The following is an 18,099-nucleotide window of genomic DNA, read 5'->3' on the forward strand; positions in this document are numbered from 1 at the left end:
ATTAAAAGTTATCTTTATTGTCTAATATTTTAATAACCTTTTAAAATAAATGTTTTTCCTGTATGTGTGGATATAAACAAAGGATCCAGAAATACTCAAAGGGACCATTAAAGATCCAGCTTCTTAACATTTTTCCTAACCCCTTAAAATCTGACTGCAGGACCTCATCCATTTTTCTATTTGTGTCACTGGTATAACATCAGATGGGCCATGTCTCTTCCCAGCTGTTACCAGGCAACTGAACCATCCTATCACCAACTAGAGAGTGGTCCTGACCTACCACCTACCTCACTGGAGACCCTCGCACTATCATTAATCAGACTTTACCGGACTTTATCTTGCATTAAACATTATTGCATTTATCGTGTATCTGCAAAACGTGGACGACTTGATTGTATGTTAGTTTTGAACTAGAGCATAATGAAGACAGACACAAAAAGCTGGAGTAAATCAGCGGGTCAGGCAGCATCTCTGGAGAAAAGCAATAGGTGATGTTTTAGGTCCAGACCCTTCTTGAAACTGAGTCAGGGAAGAGGGAAACGAGAGATATGAAAAGGTACAAAGAAACAAATAAATTAACGGTATGCCAAACCAAAGCCAACAACGATGATCAAGGAAAGGTGGAGCCCACAATGGTCCATTGTTGGTGGAGAGGGGGAGGGGAGAGGAGGGGAGAGGGAGAGGGAGAGGGAGAGGGAGAGGGAGAGGGAGAGGGAGGGAGAGGGAGAGGGAGGGAGAGGGAGAGGGAGAGGGAGAGGGAGAGGGAGAGGGAGAGGGAGAGGGAGAGGGAGAGGGAGAGGGAGAGAGAGAAGAGGAGAGGGAGAGAGAGAGAGAGAGAGACTTGATGTTAGAGAAATCAATTTTCATACCGCTGGGTTGAAAGCTGCCCAAGCAAATATGAGGTGTTGTTCTTCAAATTTTCATTTGTCCTCACTCTGACAGTGGAGGAGGCCCAGGACAGAAAGGTCAGTGTGGGAATGGGGAGGGGAGTTAAAGTGTTTGGCAACTGGGAGATGACATAAGCCAAGGCAGACTGAGCGATGGTGTTCAGCGAAACCAGGACATTTGGCTAACAGAATATTAGAGAGCTTGATTGATGAATAGAGTAGAGCTGCACATTGATAATCTTCTGTCAAATTCCAATCTGTCAGGTCTCTGGTCATATATAATGTAATTTGCAAGATCTGGCTACACACCTGTTTTTCCAGCTGTAATGACTCAATACAACCTCCCATGGTTTATTTGTATGCCACTCAACACAGAAATTAGAAACACTTCAAAATAAATTATTCACTATTTATTTTCTAGGAACACAAATGTATTTTTCCCTCTTCCTACTTCTAATTGACTACTGATGAAGATGGAATCCTGAATAGGAGGTCTTGAGTTGATTTCCAAATTTTCATTTTCAGGAAATGTATTTCCGTCTCCCTCTGAAAGCGTTACATCAGTGTAACCAAATACAGAAATGATTAAACCACTGACAGTCAGAACAGACTGACATGTTGGCCCAACATCTTCAGAACAGGATTTAAAGGGCAGCACAATGGGTGCAATAGTAGAGTTGCTGCCGTGCAGTGCCAGAGACCCAGGTTCGATCCTCACTACAATCCTCACTGTATGGAATTTGCACATTCTCCATGTGATCGCATGGGTTTTTCTGCAGGTGCACTGGTTTCCTCCCACATTCCAAATATATGCCGGTTTGTAGTTTAATTGGCTTCTGTAAATTGTGTCAAGTGTGTAGGATGCAAAACTAGAATAACATAGAACAAGTGTGATCATTGGTCAGCGTGGACTCAGTGGGCCAAAGTGTCCATTTCCATGCTGAAATAGTCACTAATCGAAACTAAAATAGGAAAGGTTTGGAAGGATATGGCCTAAACACAGATAAATGGGACTAGCTGAGACGGGGACATTAGATATACAACTCTCTTGAGTTGTACCAGATACATCATCATTGAGCCTCTCTGCACAGTCCACCTGCTCTGCCAGATATTTGGTATATTTTGTTTTATTTCTGATTTCTAGTGGGCTAAGCATTGGTATCTTGCTCAGGTCTTGGCCTTCTCAACCAACTACTGCAGTGCAAACTCCAGATCATATTTCCACACTGTAAAGGTCTGATGACAGCTGAAAGAGGCTGCCAGATTCACCCATATTAAACACTAAGATATTAAAGTCAAGATAATCTCATCAAACTAATAATGAAATACAGCTTCAATATAAGTGTTTACAAAGTCAGTGGTTGGAAAGTGTGGTGGAAAGTTGTTTTTCTCATTCATTCTCCAGAATAATATCCAGAAAAATGTTGGAGCAGTATAAAACAAAAATTGCTTCATTGAAGTTGAGTCATTGATATGACAGATGGCCACGTCAAGCAGAGATTGTCAGCAGCAGCATCTGCGTTCATTCTGAACATTGCACAGTTAAACACGGCAAATAACATTAGCAGCAAAAGGGAATTTTTATGTGTGACAAGGGAAGGTTTACAATTGTCCATCTGAAGTGCCCCTTGTTAGTTTTAGGCTCATCAATGCACACATCTTTGCAACACTGATGGGCAAATTGGCTTGAAATCAACTCAAGTCTGTATGCACCTCAGTCATCAGCAGGCAATTAATCATTTTATATTTGCTTTGTTTTAACACCCTGCAGGAAATGTAGCAAGCCGATCAGTTCAGTACTCTGTTGAATCAAGTCCTAATTCTGTACATAAACACTGGTAAAACCATGAGCAATGTAACTGATCTCTGATCTAAGCCACACTGTCTTCATCTCATTTCTGATTTTTTTGTTCTTGGGTGCTGATAGTTTTTCTTCCACATCTTAAAATCAATGGCACACTTATTTTCAGTTAATCTTTGCAGACAGAAGCTAACTTAACACATACTTTTGTAAATTGTATAAAAATCAAACATTTCTGGATTGATATTTTTAGAATAATCTCTGAAGTTGTTAATACACAATTGGATCCCGACTCAAAACTAATAATACTAGGAATATCAGAACAAAGCCTAACACTTACAACAAGCCAAAGAAACTTTCTCGACTATAGTATAATAACTGGGAAAAGATTAATATTAAAATTTTGGAAAGGCCCTATAATCCCCACAATTAAAATGTGGATCATGGAAATGTCGGAGACCCTACACTTGGAAAGAATTAGACTTGTCTTAATGGACAAACAAGAACTTTTTGTCAGAATATGGTCTCCATTCATTGATTATTTGAAGGGGTAGAATGGTTCAGCACGGGAACCTAACTGAAGCTTGAACTCAGGATTAGATGAAAATTTATACTTTATAATTTACGAACCTATCTCCAATGATGTATTATTAGTAAATTATTCCATTCTTCCTTATCATGCCTTTTGTTTTTTTGTTTTTTTTCTTTCTCTCTTGCTCTCTTTCTATTAAACAAAACCTAGAAGCAGAGTCAATACACAACTGATAATGCTATTGGTGTACGACTGATATACATGAAATGTTTTTATTATGATATGTGCTTGCTTCTAATAAAAATATATATTAAAAAAAACCTTTGCAGACAGATGTAACCGGTTAATACCTTTCCATGAATATCTTTTCCAATTTGCCCACTGTGCTTTTGCAGAGTCAAAGAGACTATGTCAATACATAACCAAATGATAGAATGTGAATCATTACTTGGCAAGATTTATTTCTCACTCCCTCTTTCATTCCTTTACTCAGTTTACTTTCTTGCAAGAGTACCGAGGGGCCAAGAGTCAGTCCAGTTCAGAATGGAAAGCTAATTGCAAGGTTTATCCTTTTCTTCCCATAATTTGTGAAGGAAATTGGTAGTACAAATAACTGAGGCGATTTTGAAAATGGGAGAAACAAGAGTTGCATATTTTCTTTCATTTATTCTCTCACAAGATGAGACAATTGATGACTGGGGATCAGCATGTTTAGGCCGCTACTATTGATTACCGGTTCCTAATCGCCACTGAACAGAGAGCAGTTAATGCGCCAAACTGGGTAACAGCAGCAGCTTTCCTTCACAAAAGAAAATTAATAATGCAGATGGGTTTCTAAGTCAATGCAGCAGTTTTGCGATTGCCATTGGTTATAACATTTCTTAATTCCCGATTTAATTAATTGCTCGAATTGAAAGTCTATAGCAGACCCTGGTGCCATAAGGCGATTAACTACGGATCGCTGGATGCAAGTCTGATAACTTAACCATCGTGTCCCCAATTTCCTATTATGTTCCCGAAATATTCCACAGAAGTGTGATTAGTAGGTTAGAAAATTCTAGAATGAGAAACCCAGGTGATTTTAATCGAAAAAATTGCCTTACTTCAGAGAACCCCATTTTGGTTCCTCACTTCGATTTGCTCTTACAGGCAGGCTCATTTATTCAACCATTGAAATATATTGGGGGCCCACAGATATAAGATACCAACTGACATGCCTAATTCATCAAAGGGTTTGACAGCACAAATATAACCCAGTTAAGATTAGTGACCCGGATTGTTAATTTATATATAATACAGAACTGCAAATCTCTCCATAACCAAGAAAAAGTACTTCTGGATGTTCTTTATACACTACTTCATTTCAATTATGGTGCTAAAAACACAAGGATGATTGTGATCGATTGCTGGCTTCCATTTCCGACTCATAAACCCACCAGTCCGTTCCTCCCTCAAGTGAAAATAGGATCTAATAAAGCTTGTGTTCATAAAATTGTACAGAATCAAGTTCCCATCCTGTTATACGAACTGCCGACTTAATATATCAGCACAAATATGATGACAAACAGTACAAATTGAGCTATTTCATTATAAATTCAGCTCAATTATTTGACTAAAGTGCATGACAGCAAGTGCCAGCTTTACTCCCCAAGCTTGGCTTTGGACTCAATCAACAGGAACAAATGTAAGCTGGACAGCTCCTCTGGGGATGATCACAATATCAGCTTAATGCAAAGGAATGCAGCAAAGGAGGCTTAATTAGAGCAATTTGCATTTAATTGCTGACTTTAGAAAAGTGATAGTGACCCAAACCAGACACTGAAGTCAGAGGCATTTTCACAAATAATTCAGGTCCCCATTTAATTAGAGGTAGGCTAGCCTAAAAATAAATTATATTTGATAGGTCACTAGACAAAGTGGGACCCGTTGGGTCCCATGTTCACACGGGAGGGCTGGTCGCCCAACGCAATATTCCACCTCTCCACCAATTCCAATATTGGCGGCCAGTGGGGGGGGCATTCTGGAGTGCTAGTATGGGTGTTGTGGGCTGAAGGGACTGGTTTCCAGAGGGCTACATGGACATTGTGGGCCAAATGCATTCTTGGGATGGCAGCTCAGTCACTCAAGCCTGATGTGCTGCCAGCTCACTCACGGCTGGTAGGCTGGCAGTTGACTCACAGCTATTCCTTGAAAATCCATTTCAAGCAGGGTGCAAGGCCACCAAATTCAAGTGCAGCATCATACCCCTTCAAGCAGGGTGCAAGGCCACCAAAGTCAGTTGCAGTTTCCTACCACTTCAAGCAGGGTGCAAGGCCACCAAATTCAAGTGCAGTTTGCGACCACTTCAAGCAGGGTGCAAGACCACCAAATTCAAGTGAGTTTCATACCACTTCATGCAGGGTGCAAGTCCACCAAATTCAAGTGCAGTTTCCTACCACATCATGCAGGGTGCAAGCCCACCAAATTCAAGTGCAGTTTCCTATCACCCAAACAGGGTGCAGGGCCACCAAACTCAAGTGCAGTTGCCTTCCACCAAGCGGGGTGCAAGGCCAACAAATTCAAGTGCAGTTTCATACAACTTCACGCAGGGTGCAAGTCCACCAAACTCAAGTGCAGTTTCATACCAATTCAAGCAGGGTGCATGGCCACCAAATTCAAGTGCAGTTTCCTACCACTTCAAGCAGGATGCAAGGCCACCTAATTCGTGCAGTTTTATGCCACTTCAAGCAAGGTGCAAGGCTACCAAATTCAAATGCATTCATACCATTTCATGCAGGGTGCAAGGCCACCAAATTCAAATGCAGTTTCATACCATTCCATGCAGGGTGCAAGGCCACCACATTCAAATGCAGTTTCATACCATTTCAAGCAGGGTGTAACCACCATAAAACCACACAAAACACCACATAAACAGAACACTCAGTTCAGTAGACATTCAGTGTGTTCAGTTGATTCACAGCTCAGACAGAGTCGTGACCTATCCCTCCCCCATCTTGCTGAGACTGAGCCACACCCACACTTCCGGGTTTTATAATCCTTCCCCCTTCCACCGGAAGGGGCGTGGCCTTCATGGCGTGATTGACAGGAGAGAGATTCTCAACATTTTTTAAACAATAACTACTTTTATTTTTAATTGATGGGAAGAATTCTCCGCACCTGATGAGCGGAAGGGGACCAAAAATCACGGCCGTAAGTGGTAGCGTTTTATCTAAAATCAATATACAGTGCAAACAGGAAGTTGTCAAGTTTAGACTTTTAATCATTTGCCATTTCAAACCAACCACCGCCAACCATTTGCGGTGCTTTATTTCAAACCAACCACCGACCACCATTTGCTGTGCTTTATTTCAAACCAACCATTTGCTGTACTTTATTTCAAACCAACCACCACCAACCATTCGCTGTGCTTTATTTCAAACCAACCGCCGACCACCATTTGCTGTGCTTTATTTCAAACCAACCATTTGCTATGCTTTATTTCAAACCTACCACCACCCAACCATTCGCTGTGCTTTTTCAAACCAACCATTTTCATTTTCAAACCACATTAAGGGCACTCAAGGTCAGTAAAACCACACTCAGTTTAGTAAACATGTGTTCAGTGTTATTCACAGCTCAGACTGAGAGACGCGATCATCTCGCTCCTCCATCTTGCAGAGACTGACTAAGGCACTCAAGACTTCCGGGTTTTATAGTCCCTCAGGAAGGGGCGTGGCCTTCAGAAGAGAAAATCTCAACATTTTTTAAACACTAATAACTTTTATTTTTCATCGATGGGAAAAATCCTCTTGTCCTGTGCAGCGGAGGGGGACTCTTACTCAAAGATGGCTAAAAATCACAGCCGTAAGTAGCAGCGTTTTTTCTAAAATCAATATACAGAACAACAGGAAGATCAGACTTTTAGTATTATAGAATAGATACCGAGGAAGGCTGAACGTCGATTTTGTCCCAAGTGTTGTATCGTGTTTTTAATCATTTCATTTGAAATTTTATCACCAGAAGCAGAGAGATTTTTTATTGTACCCGTACCTCACGGATTTGTGCATGTGGCAATAAACTCAGCTCGACTTGTCCTGGTCCAGATTCTTGAAATGTCTTCACGCTGTCGGAGTAACAAGGTGTGTTGTGCAAGAGTGAATTCTCTGCTGATTTTCAAATCTCAGCAATGAGTTAAGGCATGGATATGAGCTTGGACAAATTGTTTTAATGTTTTTAAGTAAGGATAATCTTTTACTGTTCACCTTTGTATTTTAATTGGGACGGGAATGGTAGTGATGGTTAGTTGAATCATGAGAGTGAAACAGAAGCTATTACTGAACATAAATGGCGCCAAGCAGCACCAGTAAAGGAATGAACACTGGATGAAACATATTCAGGAATAAGTTTCAATGGTTCCAAAATGTTGCCCCCACTTGTCAATGGGGCAGGAGTAAAGACATTTTAATTGAAGAGAACAACATCCCAGTCCTTAGTCAGAGCCAGCTTTGTCCTCCATTTACAGGCAGAGATCAAATCTAATGGATGATCCAGACAGTGATCGTGGAAAAAGTTTTCTTGAGCACTCAAGAATAAAATTTCCACATAAAATTTCCCTCTTGGACAATAAATGTGAGTTGAAAGCTGAAGTATTCTGTTACCAAGATTTATTAATTTTATGAAATAATCACAGCAGCTTGGTGCTCTTACTTTCATAGACTCCAGACAGGAAACTGGTGGCGCAGAATTATTACGGAACTAAACTCTCATTGCTCAGTGGATGTGGACAGTGTACTGTGTCCAAGTAATCAACAGGAGATCTGGGTACTGGCTTCACCTTTAGGTAATTCAAACCTTAAGAGGTAATGGTTAAACGGAAACCTCAGCAGAGCACCTGAAGGATTTATAACTTGACTAAGAACAGGATGTGAATGAGCAGCTTTATTTGCTTAGAGGCATCTCATTTCTATAGAATACTTTCCACCAAATGTGAAAAATGAGCAGTATTCTGCAATAAATGTTGAAGCAGAATAAATATTTATCCTGAGATATACCAATATAGACTTGTATTGACAATACAAGTCTACCTCTCATGAGAAATATTGCCTAAACAGCAGGGCAGGAAACGGTAGTGTCTCACAATTTCCCCCTGATCTTTTACCAGTGCAGTCCAGAGAGATGGTGCATGCACAGCTACTTGACATTCACACCATCAAAACGTTTCAGATAAAATTAAGTGCAGGCTGACGAATTTAGCTGAAGTCTTGTTAAAGGCAAATAATTAGCCTAAATTGTTTCTTGGTTGCTTATTGGAGCAGGATAGAGAAAGTTTACCCTGATACAAGTGTGCTTAAAATATTTAATGGCATATAAACCACAACTAGAAAGCCCTAGGCGTCAACCGACATTCACTGCTGCAGTTCAAAACTGATCTCTTTCCCAAATTTCACTTGAATCCTTTACTTAGAGATGAGTGGAGAGTACACAAAATACCCACTGGCCCATTGGATGGAGAATTTCTACCTTCTCACTCTCCAAATGTAGCCTTTGCAGACTAATACTGGAATACTTGCAAAGTATATCTGCTGATCAGGAAAATAATTATACAAGCAGAATAAAATCACCAACAATTACTCTCATCATCCAGAGTAGGTTAGCTCCTCAACATGTGAACATCATGGCATGTCTGTGCTGCAGAAAACATGGACAGGTAGGGATGAAGGAGGCAAATAATAGTCAAAATGTAGAAAACAAAGAACTGCAGATGCTGGTTATTATACAAAAGGACACAAAGTGCCGGAGTAACTCAGCAGGTCAGGCAGCATCGCTGGAGAACATGGTTAATTAATGTTCCAGGTCAAGACCCTTCTTCTGTCAGAAGAAGGGTCTTGACCCAAAACGTCACCTATCCACATTCTCCAAACATGCTCCATGACTGAAGAAGGGTTTCGGCCCGAAATGTCACCTATTTCCTTCGCTCCATAGATGCTGCTGCACCCGCTGAGTTTCTCCTGCAATTTTGTGTACCTTTTATGCTCCATGACCTGCTGAGTTACTGCATCACTTTTTGTCCTTTGAAATAATGCAATCCATTTATTTTCGTAACGGTGAGAAGCTTGGCTTCTGCATTCTGATATCCAGCAGAAGAAAAAGGCTTCACCAACATATTAAATTTGCCAGGCCCACACGTGTAACATCAAATTGAAAATTTACCAATACAGAGTGAAAATTAAACAACTGTAAGAGAATTAGTGCCAATAACAGTAATCTCAACATTACTGGAGTGGAATATCCAGCTGAGTTAGTCGCATATACGGACATTTGAAGTAAAGCAGATTACAATAAATCAAGAAAGAAAATATGGAAAGATGCATCAAGGAAGTACACAAAATAAACGTTACAACATCAGGATCACCTCAGCTTGTAATCATCAAAGAGTTATATTCAAGCTGTAGATATCTCCTGATGATGTTTTGCAGTAGAAATACCAACAAGATTATGAGCCATTAACTAGAGACCATCTTTATCCAGTAAATAACCAAAATCTTTGCTGTTTTATACATAAAGGCAGGAGACCCAGCTCCATCTAAGGTTCAATTTCTTCAGTGACAACATTTATTATCACATCTCTGTTGCCACGACGGACCACAATGGACAAGGATGGATCCTTTTTAATTGCTTCGCTGACATCACTGGAAGAAGTTATCAAGTGATTATTTATGCTAATAATCACATCATTGTCCTCCAGGCCACCGCTGTAAAACCAAAAGGAAAAATTGTCAACATTCAGAAGCTTCTGTTCCCTATATATATTTCGCAAACCAAAAATGCAAAAAACTACTAATGCTGGAAATCTTAAGTAAGATCAAAATTGCTGTTAGCATTTGTTCGGTCAAGTAACGGGTGATTTATTAAACTGATACACACCAGGAGGTCAGACAAAGCTAACCTACCAAGTGTGACTTTGGTATGGTTTTTATATTCTCAGATTACCCAGATACTTGGCAGTAAAACGTATTTACATAAACTTGACTAACAATAAAACAAGGTCTTGCACAGAAACTTGACAAACAGTAAAACGAGGTCTTACACAGGATGGAACGTCAGAAAGACTTAATTATGTGACAAACAGAATGAGATGATTATCCACAAGCCTAACTACATTAACAGTAGATCCAATTTTCTGTTACAATGATAGATATACAATGATAGATATACAATGATAGATATACAATGATAGATATACAATGACAGATATACAATGATAGATATACAATCAATGAAGTACCTGAAACCTGGGTGTCGTCATAGCTACATTCCATGTCTCTACTTTTAGGCTGTCTGCGATTCCCTGTCGCCACGTGAGCACAATACACATCCCTATTTACTAATTATTAGCCCTCACTATTCTTTACCCTATAATGGTCAAGCAGTGGCATCTCTGGAGAACAAAAAGTCTACGATCTTTCACCAGAACCAGGAAAAGTTCAATATTAAACACACTTAAGCTGCAGATGAGGATGGAGAAAACAAACTGCATGGAGATGACAGCCAAACAGATATAAACTAAGTAATTCTCATATTCTAGATTATTTTCACACCAAAAAATGCCATACAATTTTTCTCCAACCAGTGGAAGAAAGTGGCGCACAAGATTAAAAAGAATGATTCAAATATGGGAGACATTCATGCTCGCTCAATCATACATATCCTAAAAAAACTCTCCAATAAACCCCTACCTATTTCTTAAATAACAGTAGTTTTATTTTCACTTCACTACTCAAACATTTATTGCATATGATGCCTATTCTTTGCACGTGAGATTTTTGATTGAATTCAAAAGGAATTAATCGTTCTTTATTTGTTTGCCCGTCCCACTTACGTGTCCTTGGCACGCAAATTACGCGACCTCGTGGTCGCGTTGAGCCGCGACAGTCCCGCGAAGGTCGCACGCGATTTAATACGTACGCACAGCCGTCTGGAGTGCATGACATCATTTGAAGATGGACACAAAGCTGGAGTAACTCAGCGGGACCGGCAGCATCTCTGGAGAGAAGCAATGGGTGACGTTTCGTGTCGAGACTTCTTCAGTCTGAAAAGAAGGGTCTTGACCCGAAACGTCACCCATTGCTTCTCTCCAGAGATGCTGCCGGTCCCGCTGAGTTACTCCTGTATTTTGTGTCCATCTTCAATTTTCTTGGCCCCGCTCTGGGAGTAGAAGTGGGGGCGGATCCGGTCCGCAACGGCCGTGAGCCCCAGGCCGAGTTCGGCGATCGTTTGCCTGCTTCTGCTGCTGTTGAAGGTGAGACGTTGCGTCGCGCTGGGGTCTTGGGACTGTCCCACTTTGGCCGTCAGTTACGCGACAGGCCGTTGGCGCTCGAAGATTTTGTTTGTTACAAAAATTTCGGAGCCCCGCGCGATGTCGCGCACAACTACATACCCCTCCGTGCTTCTCAGTGGGACCGGCCCCGTGCGCCTCAATGCGACCACGAGGTCGCGTAATTTGTGTGCCAAGGACACGCAAGTGGGACAGGCCCTTTAGGTGCTGCCTGACCCACTGAGTTACTCCAACTTTTTGTGTCCGTCTTTGGTTGAAACCAACATTTCCTTCCTACATGAGCCGTTTGCAGATATCGGATCAGTGCAGATTTCAGCAGATTTCATAGACTTTCAGCTGCAGCTATAGAGATTCCGGTGAAAGAAATGAGCAACAAGGGAGGCCCCTTTCCACACAGCTGTGGATAGCAAACAGGCAAAGGGAGCTGGCATTCACATTTACCCATTATTGCCAGAACCCAGCTGCAATATCATGGGGAAACTGAGAATCTTCTTGACAGTTCTAAGGCAAGTGTCAGTAGAAATCTCTTGTCCTATGTGAATTGTAAGGGCCTTGTCTTTGCATCATGAATTCTTTGGTCACCCACATGCTTTGAATCAATTAAGAATTACCAAGGAATACTTCCACACAAGACCTTTCAACTTGCAATGGTTCAATGGTGTTTTACTTGCAACTAATGCAACCGCACAGTGAAATTATTTTTGCATGTATTGGCATCATTTCCAAAGTCCAAAGTCTACTAGAGCAGTTTCCGACCCTGGTAAGCCCCAGTCTCTTCAGTGAGAGCACCTGAAAGCTCTCAATAGCTGCATCTGCAGTCGAATATCCATTTGCTGATAAAATGTTGAAACCTCTTACCAAGGAAATGGTCATGTTTCTCACAAACAAAAAATCTGTCAAAAGGTAGAAAACGGTAGACGACAAACTCCTTTCGTGGTCAGGACCAAACTCAACGATGCATGCAAAACAGTCATCATTGGAGATGTAAAGACTAGAGGCCCTGTACAGAAACTAACATTCATTTCTTCTATCATCAGACTTGTGGGAAGTGCTCCTTGATGAATGGGGATTCAACGTAAAAGAGAAAAGGAACAATTTATCATCCTTTCAGTCACATCTTGGCTGCGACCATTTACCGATTGCACTGCTAGAGCATATCCCTGGAACTACACCTTATTGCAGGCCTCGCTCCACATGAACAATCATTTGGTTTTGACATTTCCGTGCCCTTGAAGAAGAATTACTCCATAACAGCTTCAGAGCACCATTCTCAAACAAATCAAACTCCAATGAAAAATTAAAGCTGCACAAAAAAAAAATTCAAATGGTGTTAAGCATATTCTGCCATGTAGTAAGCTTGCATCTATCCTATTATTTCTCATTGTGCCTGTTCAAACGCAAGAGTTAAAAGGAAGAACTAAATTCAACACAAGCCCCAAAACTGATAGTTAAATGAAAATTGTCTATTGATAAGAAACTTAATGTCCATTTATTTTATTTTGTCAGCTTTATTTTCATTTAATCTTTTTATCAAAATCTTAAAGCTTACTTTGTTGAACATTTGTATGCAGGAAACATTCAACATCTTTGTTGAATAGATAGTGTATTAAAAATAGACATTGGAATTGTTCCATTTTTTGAGAAAGATGACAGTGTTCATGCATTCCAAGCATGCCAACTTAGTTTGATAAGTTTCAAGGACAAAGATGTTTATTATAATTGCCAGTGACAAGTGGAAGTAGATTTCCTTCTAATCTTACCTTGGAACAAAACCGATTCCAGCACAATGAATTTTAAAGTATCTTTCTCCCAGCTTATTCAGTTAATACAATTTTCTTTGTTTTTTCCAGTTAAATCAGTTAGTACATTTATTCCTCAAAGCGCTATGACATAATGGAAATCATGACAGTTCATTTAATTGCTTTGGCATTTATTAGAATTGTATAATGTTAAGTACAGAAAAATGCCATCTGACCCATCAAGTCCATGCTGTGATAATAAAAATGCTGGAAACACCCAACAGGTCAGATGGCAGCATCTGTGGAATGAGAAACAGAATTAAAAGTGCAGGTCTGAGACCTCGTCTCATGTAGACGCACGTCAAATGGAAACACAAGGAACTACAGATGCTGGAACCTTGAGCAAAACCCAGTGTTGAAGCATCTAATGGCGTGGATAGGTGACAATTCAGGTCAAGCCCTTCTTCAAACAGATTGTCATGAGGGGAGGGGGGGAGGGTTGGGGGGAGGAGGGAGAAAGCTGGAAAAGAAGTGGAGGAAGGACGAAGCCTGGAAATTGGTATGTGGGAAAAGTGATGGGGGGAGGGTTGATGGGTGGAGTAAGTGACAAAATCTAGAGGTGAAAAGGAGACAAAAATGGTGTTGATAAAGAGAGGAGTTAATGTAAAGCAGATGGAGGGATATAGCTGGAAGTGGATGGAGGGGGAAGTGAAGAGGATGTGGGATAGTCAGAGAAATGGGAACATATCAGGGTGGAATTTATCCTTGATGCTGAGACATTGCCCAGGAAAATGATTCCTGATATTTTAATGCTAGCCTTTCCGATAAGACACAGATGACTTTTACTGAAAATATACTGTAGGAGATGTACATGGGATTTTTGGGTCAGAATATCTATCGTAAAAACCTCAAACTCCCACGCAATCACAGTTGCAAGAATAGCATTACTCAGAGGATGTTTCATTTTCACAGTTCACTGAAAAGATGATTAAAAAAATGCTGACTTTTTAGCCACGAGTATCTCTACTCAGCACATGCCTGAATACTTCAGCACCATAAGCTTATAGGCTTGTCACTTACAGCAAGTGACAAAGGTTGGATATATATAATGTCAAAGACAGAGAACTGTAAACAGGTGAAGCCCTTCAGGAGAATAGTAAGTGTAAGAGGTACTCAGAGGTAAGAAGAAAGGACAAAGAACCTTGTACACCAGTGATATTTAAGGGAAATGTCCAACTATGTTACCAGTGTATTCAGAACAAGAGAGTAACCGTGAAAAAAGAGTAGAACTGCTTTTTATTTGCATTTACCGTGGAGAAAGTCAATTCAGGAGAGGTGGATGGTGGAATTCTAGAATAATTGGAAGTGGTAATGATACACCAATCAATGTTTGTTTCCTGTAGACATTATCTGCCCATTATCAATTTTGAGAACACAAAGAGCTGGAATAACTCAGTGGGTCAGGCAGCATCTCTGGGGGACATGGACAGGTAACGGTTTGGGTCGGGAGGCTTCTTCAGATTCTGCATTATGTCTCAGTTTTACTATTTCACTGCAAATGTGTCCGAAGAAGGGTCCCGACACGAAACGTTCCCTGTCCATCTCTAGCGATGCTGCCTTACCCACTGAGTTTCTCCAGCACTTTGGTTGTTATGGGGAGAAGGCAGGAGAATGTAGTTAAGAGGGAAAGATAGATCAGCTAAGATTGAATGGCGGAGTAGACTTGATGGGCCGAATGGCCTAATTCTGCTCCATTCACTTATGAAAATGGAGGTGGTATTAGCTAACGCTGATGGCTGAAAGAAGGTGAAATGGCCAGGGTCTGAGGAGTTGTAACCCAACCTGGTTTTAGGAAGCTCGTGAGGAGATTGCTCGTGTTAGGATTAAAGGTTTCAAATCAGACCATGAAAAGGTGTCTAATGACTGGCAGACGGCAATTTATTCAAGAAGAGCAACTGGGATTAGCCACATATTTAAAGGCCTCTTGTGTCACTGGTAGAGACATTAGGAGGTTGGGGATCAATCTACATTTGGCGATAAGTCAGCATGGGCTTTGGGATGGGAAAATCCTGTCAAACTATTACAGCTGCTTCAATATTTAGGCCAACACATTTTAATTTTATATTTTTAAATGTGACGCACTAAAACTTGATAAGCTTGAAGGGAACATTGGAAACTGGATCAGAGTCAGCTTAACGAGAGCCCCAGATCTCATTAAAGTTCTGAATAGGAGCAGAAGTGCGGGTGAGTTGAATAGGAGCAGAGGAACCAGGACTAGAGCAAGGCAGAGCCACCATTTCAGATCAAAGACCTTTCAAGCATGTTGGAAAAATAGACAAATGTCTTCATTTGCAGAGATGGATTGTAGAGAAATTACACAGAATGCCCGTGATAACTGTGCAGACCAAATATGTCAAGGTAACAAGTATTTTAAAACCCGTCAGTCTGAACTAAATGATCTGAGACAAATTGCAAAATAACAAGTTGAAACAAAGGTACAGCCACATTTGTGAAAAAATGTGTGGAGAGGGAATAAGGTGAAATCATTAAACCCAATAATAAGTCCCCAGGGTTGAAACGTGCATTTTTGGAAAATGAATTGCCTCACTTAGAGCTAACACCAACATCTCTGGAATGATCTAACAGATCAAAGATAGAGTGGGAGTGAGATGGAGAATTAAGATGACAAGCAAGTGGAACCTCGGGGCTATCTTTCCAGGCTCAGGGCTCTTTTACAAAGCAACCACAAAATCTATTTCTGGTTTCTCTGAAGTAGGGAGATCACATCAAGAGCACCAAAAGCAGTGCAATAAATCACAAGTGCAAGTGAATTGGTGCTTGAACTGAAAGATGGAAGAGCAAAGGAGATGTTCACAAAGGTTACAGATCTTTGTAATGCTAGAAGGGGAGTGAGAAGAAGAGGTCTGGTGATGGAAATTAAGGATCTGGTGAATGTGGAGCCTGGTGGGATGGAAAGCGAGGATAAGGGGAAACATATCTTGCTCTAGCAGGGCGAGAGTAGACATTCAGGAACGGAGGAAAAACATTTGAGTGCTTCAACCTCGACAAAGGAAAAGCAATAGCTAAAACGAGAAAGGAAAGCATCTTAAAAGCACTGGGAAGGATAGAACAGATACAGACAGAACTAGAAACGGAGGTTAGAATGGCCATTTTAGGGAGCAGGAGGCATACTCACGATATCATGGATAATGGTAGTTAGATGTGAGATGTGGTGCTGGTCATTGACCTTGTTCTGGGCCAGTCCAGTGCAAGTTTAAAGAACAGCACCTTTCCTTCTAACTGCCTATGTTACAACTCTTGGACCTAATTAGTTTAATAATTTATCGTGAATATCAATTTTTCTCCACATAGATGTAGTAGTACATTTATTTCAATGTTAATGTCCTAATTTGTACCTATTTCATTTTGTTCCAATTGATAGATTTTAAAAGTAATTGTGAACTTGACAACTTTGTTATGACATTCCTTCAGTTCTCTCTACCTCCCCCTCCCTCTCCTCTCACTTGTCTAGTCCTGAGGAAGGGCTCATGATTCAAAACGTCAACACTTTTTTTTCTCCCACTGATGCTGCCTGACCTTGTGAACACTTCCAGCATTCCGCATTTTTGTTTTGGATATCCAGCACCAGCAGTTTTTTATTATTTTCTAGAAGATATAAAATCTGTTTCCTTGACTTACATGAAAGCAGGTGTACGTGGAAGAACCTCAATGATATAGGCTCCAGAATTAACATCTGGGAAATCACTCTGGCGCTCCTTCAGTTCCTTGGCAAGGCTGGGGGAACAAATAAGACTCAGCAAAACTTATACGCATCCAAATAAAAACCTGCATTAAATTTCCTGATCTTTGTGACAACACATTGTTTTTATCAATGTATGACCACAAAGAGTTTTCCACTAATATAAGATATTAAATTCATCTGGATCAGTCCAGTCATAACTGGAAGCTGCTTTTTTTATATACGTTTTGCATTATTTTCCTACACTATTGGGATGAGAAGCCAACAAATCCACGTACCTAATGTCCAATATCCTAAGATTCATAGAGATGGCTACATGCATAGTGAATGCATTGGTGGTGGTTCTCAAAATTCCTTAGATTATGGACATGTCCCAGGAAATTGGGGAAAAAAAAGCTGATGCGGTATCATTACTACTAAAGAATGTACAGAATGAGCAAACAGGGAATCATAGATCATTTAAGGGCCTGTCCCACGAGCATGCGACTCCATGCGACAAGGGCGACCTAAAGGGCCTGTCCCACGAGCATGCGACTGCATGCGGCAAGCGCGACCAAACCAGAAGCGGGGGCCGCGCGGAGGTCGAATGAGTGACATGAAGTTCGAGCGAAGCCCGCGGGAAGTTCGCGCGTGACGTACGGCGTCGAGGCGGCTGCGGGCCAGCAGGCCGTTGCCGTGCGGAATTTTTGAACACGGTCAGTTTTTCAGAGCCCCGCGCGATGTCGGGACCAGCTCTGCACAACTCCATACGGCTCCGATGATCGAAGTGGGACCGGCCTCGCGAGGCCGTACGGCTCACGCGACCACGTTAGGTCGCGCTTGCCGTAAGGAGTCGCATGCTCGTGGGACAGGCCCTTTAGGTCGCGCTTGCCGCATGGAGTCGCATGCTCGTGTGACAGGCCCTATAGTCTCATAGCAGTCTACAGGGAAATGCTGGCATTAGATTGATTAGACATACAACATGCTTTCACGAACAGGTCATTTGTCAAATCTAATAATGAAAACATAACTGGAGGAGGAATCCGTTGATTTAGCATATCGGCATTTTCAGAAAAGTGACTACAGG

General features: G+C 41.1%; 1 protein-coding gene across 1 annotated transcript in view; it reads right to left on the reverse strand.

Moving 5' to 3' along the window:
• Positions 1-9,323: 9,323 nt before the first annotated feature.
• htra1 (HtrA serine peptidase 1) overlaps positions 9,324-18,099 on the reverse strand; it is a 46,057-nt gene continuing 37,281 nt past the window's right edge. Inside the window, exons 8-9 of the mRNA XM_033033780.1 lie at positions 16,973-17,068; positions 9,324-9,951 (exon numbers count right to left, since the gene is read on the reverse strand). Of these exons, the coding sequence (XP_032889671.1) occupies positions 9,783-9,951; positions 16,973-17,068 (265 nt within the window). The 3' untranslated portion in view covers positions 9,324-9,782. The remainder of the gene's footprint in view (positions 9,952-16,972; positions 17,069-18,099) is intronic.

This window comes from Amblyraja radiata, chromosome 15 (assembly GCF_010909765.2).
Source record: "Amblyraja radiata isolate CabotCenter1 chromosome 15, sAmbRad1.1.pri, whole genome shotgun sequence".
NCBI lineage: Eukaryota > Metazoa > Chordata > Chondrichthyes > Rajiformes > Rajidae > Amblyraja > Amblyraja radiata.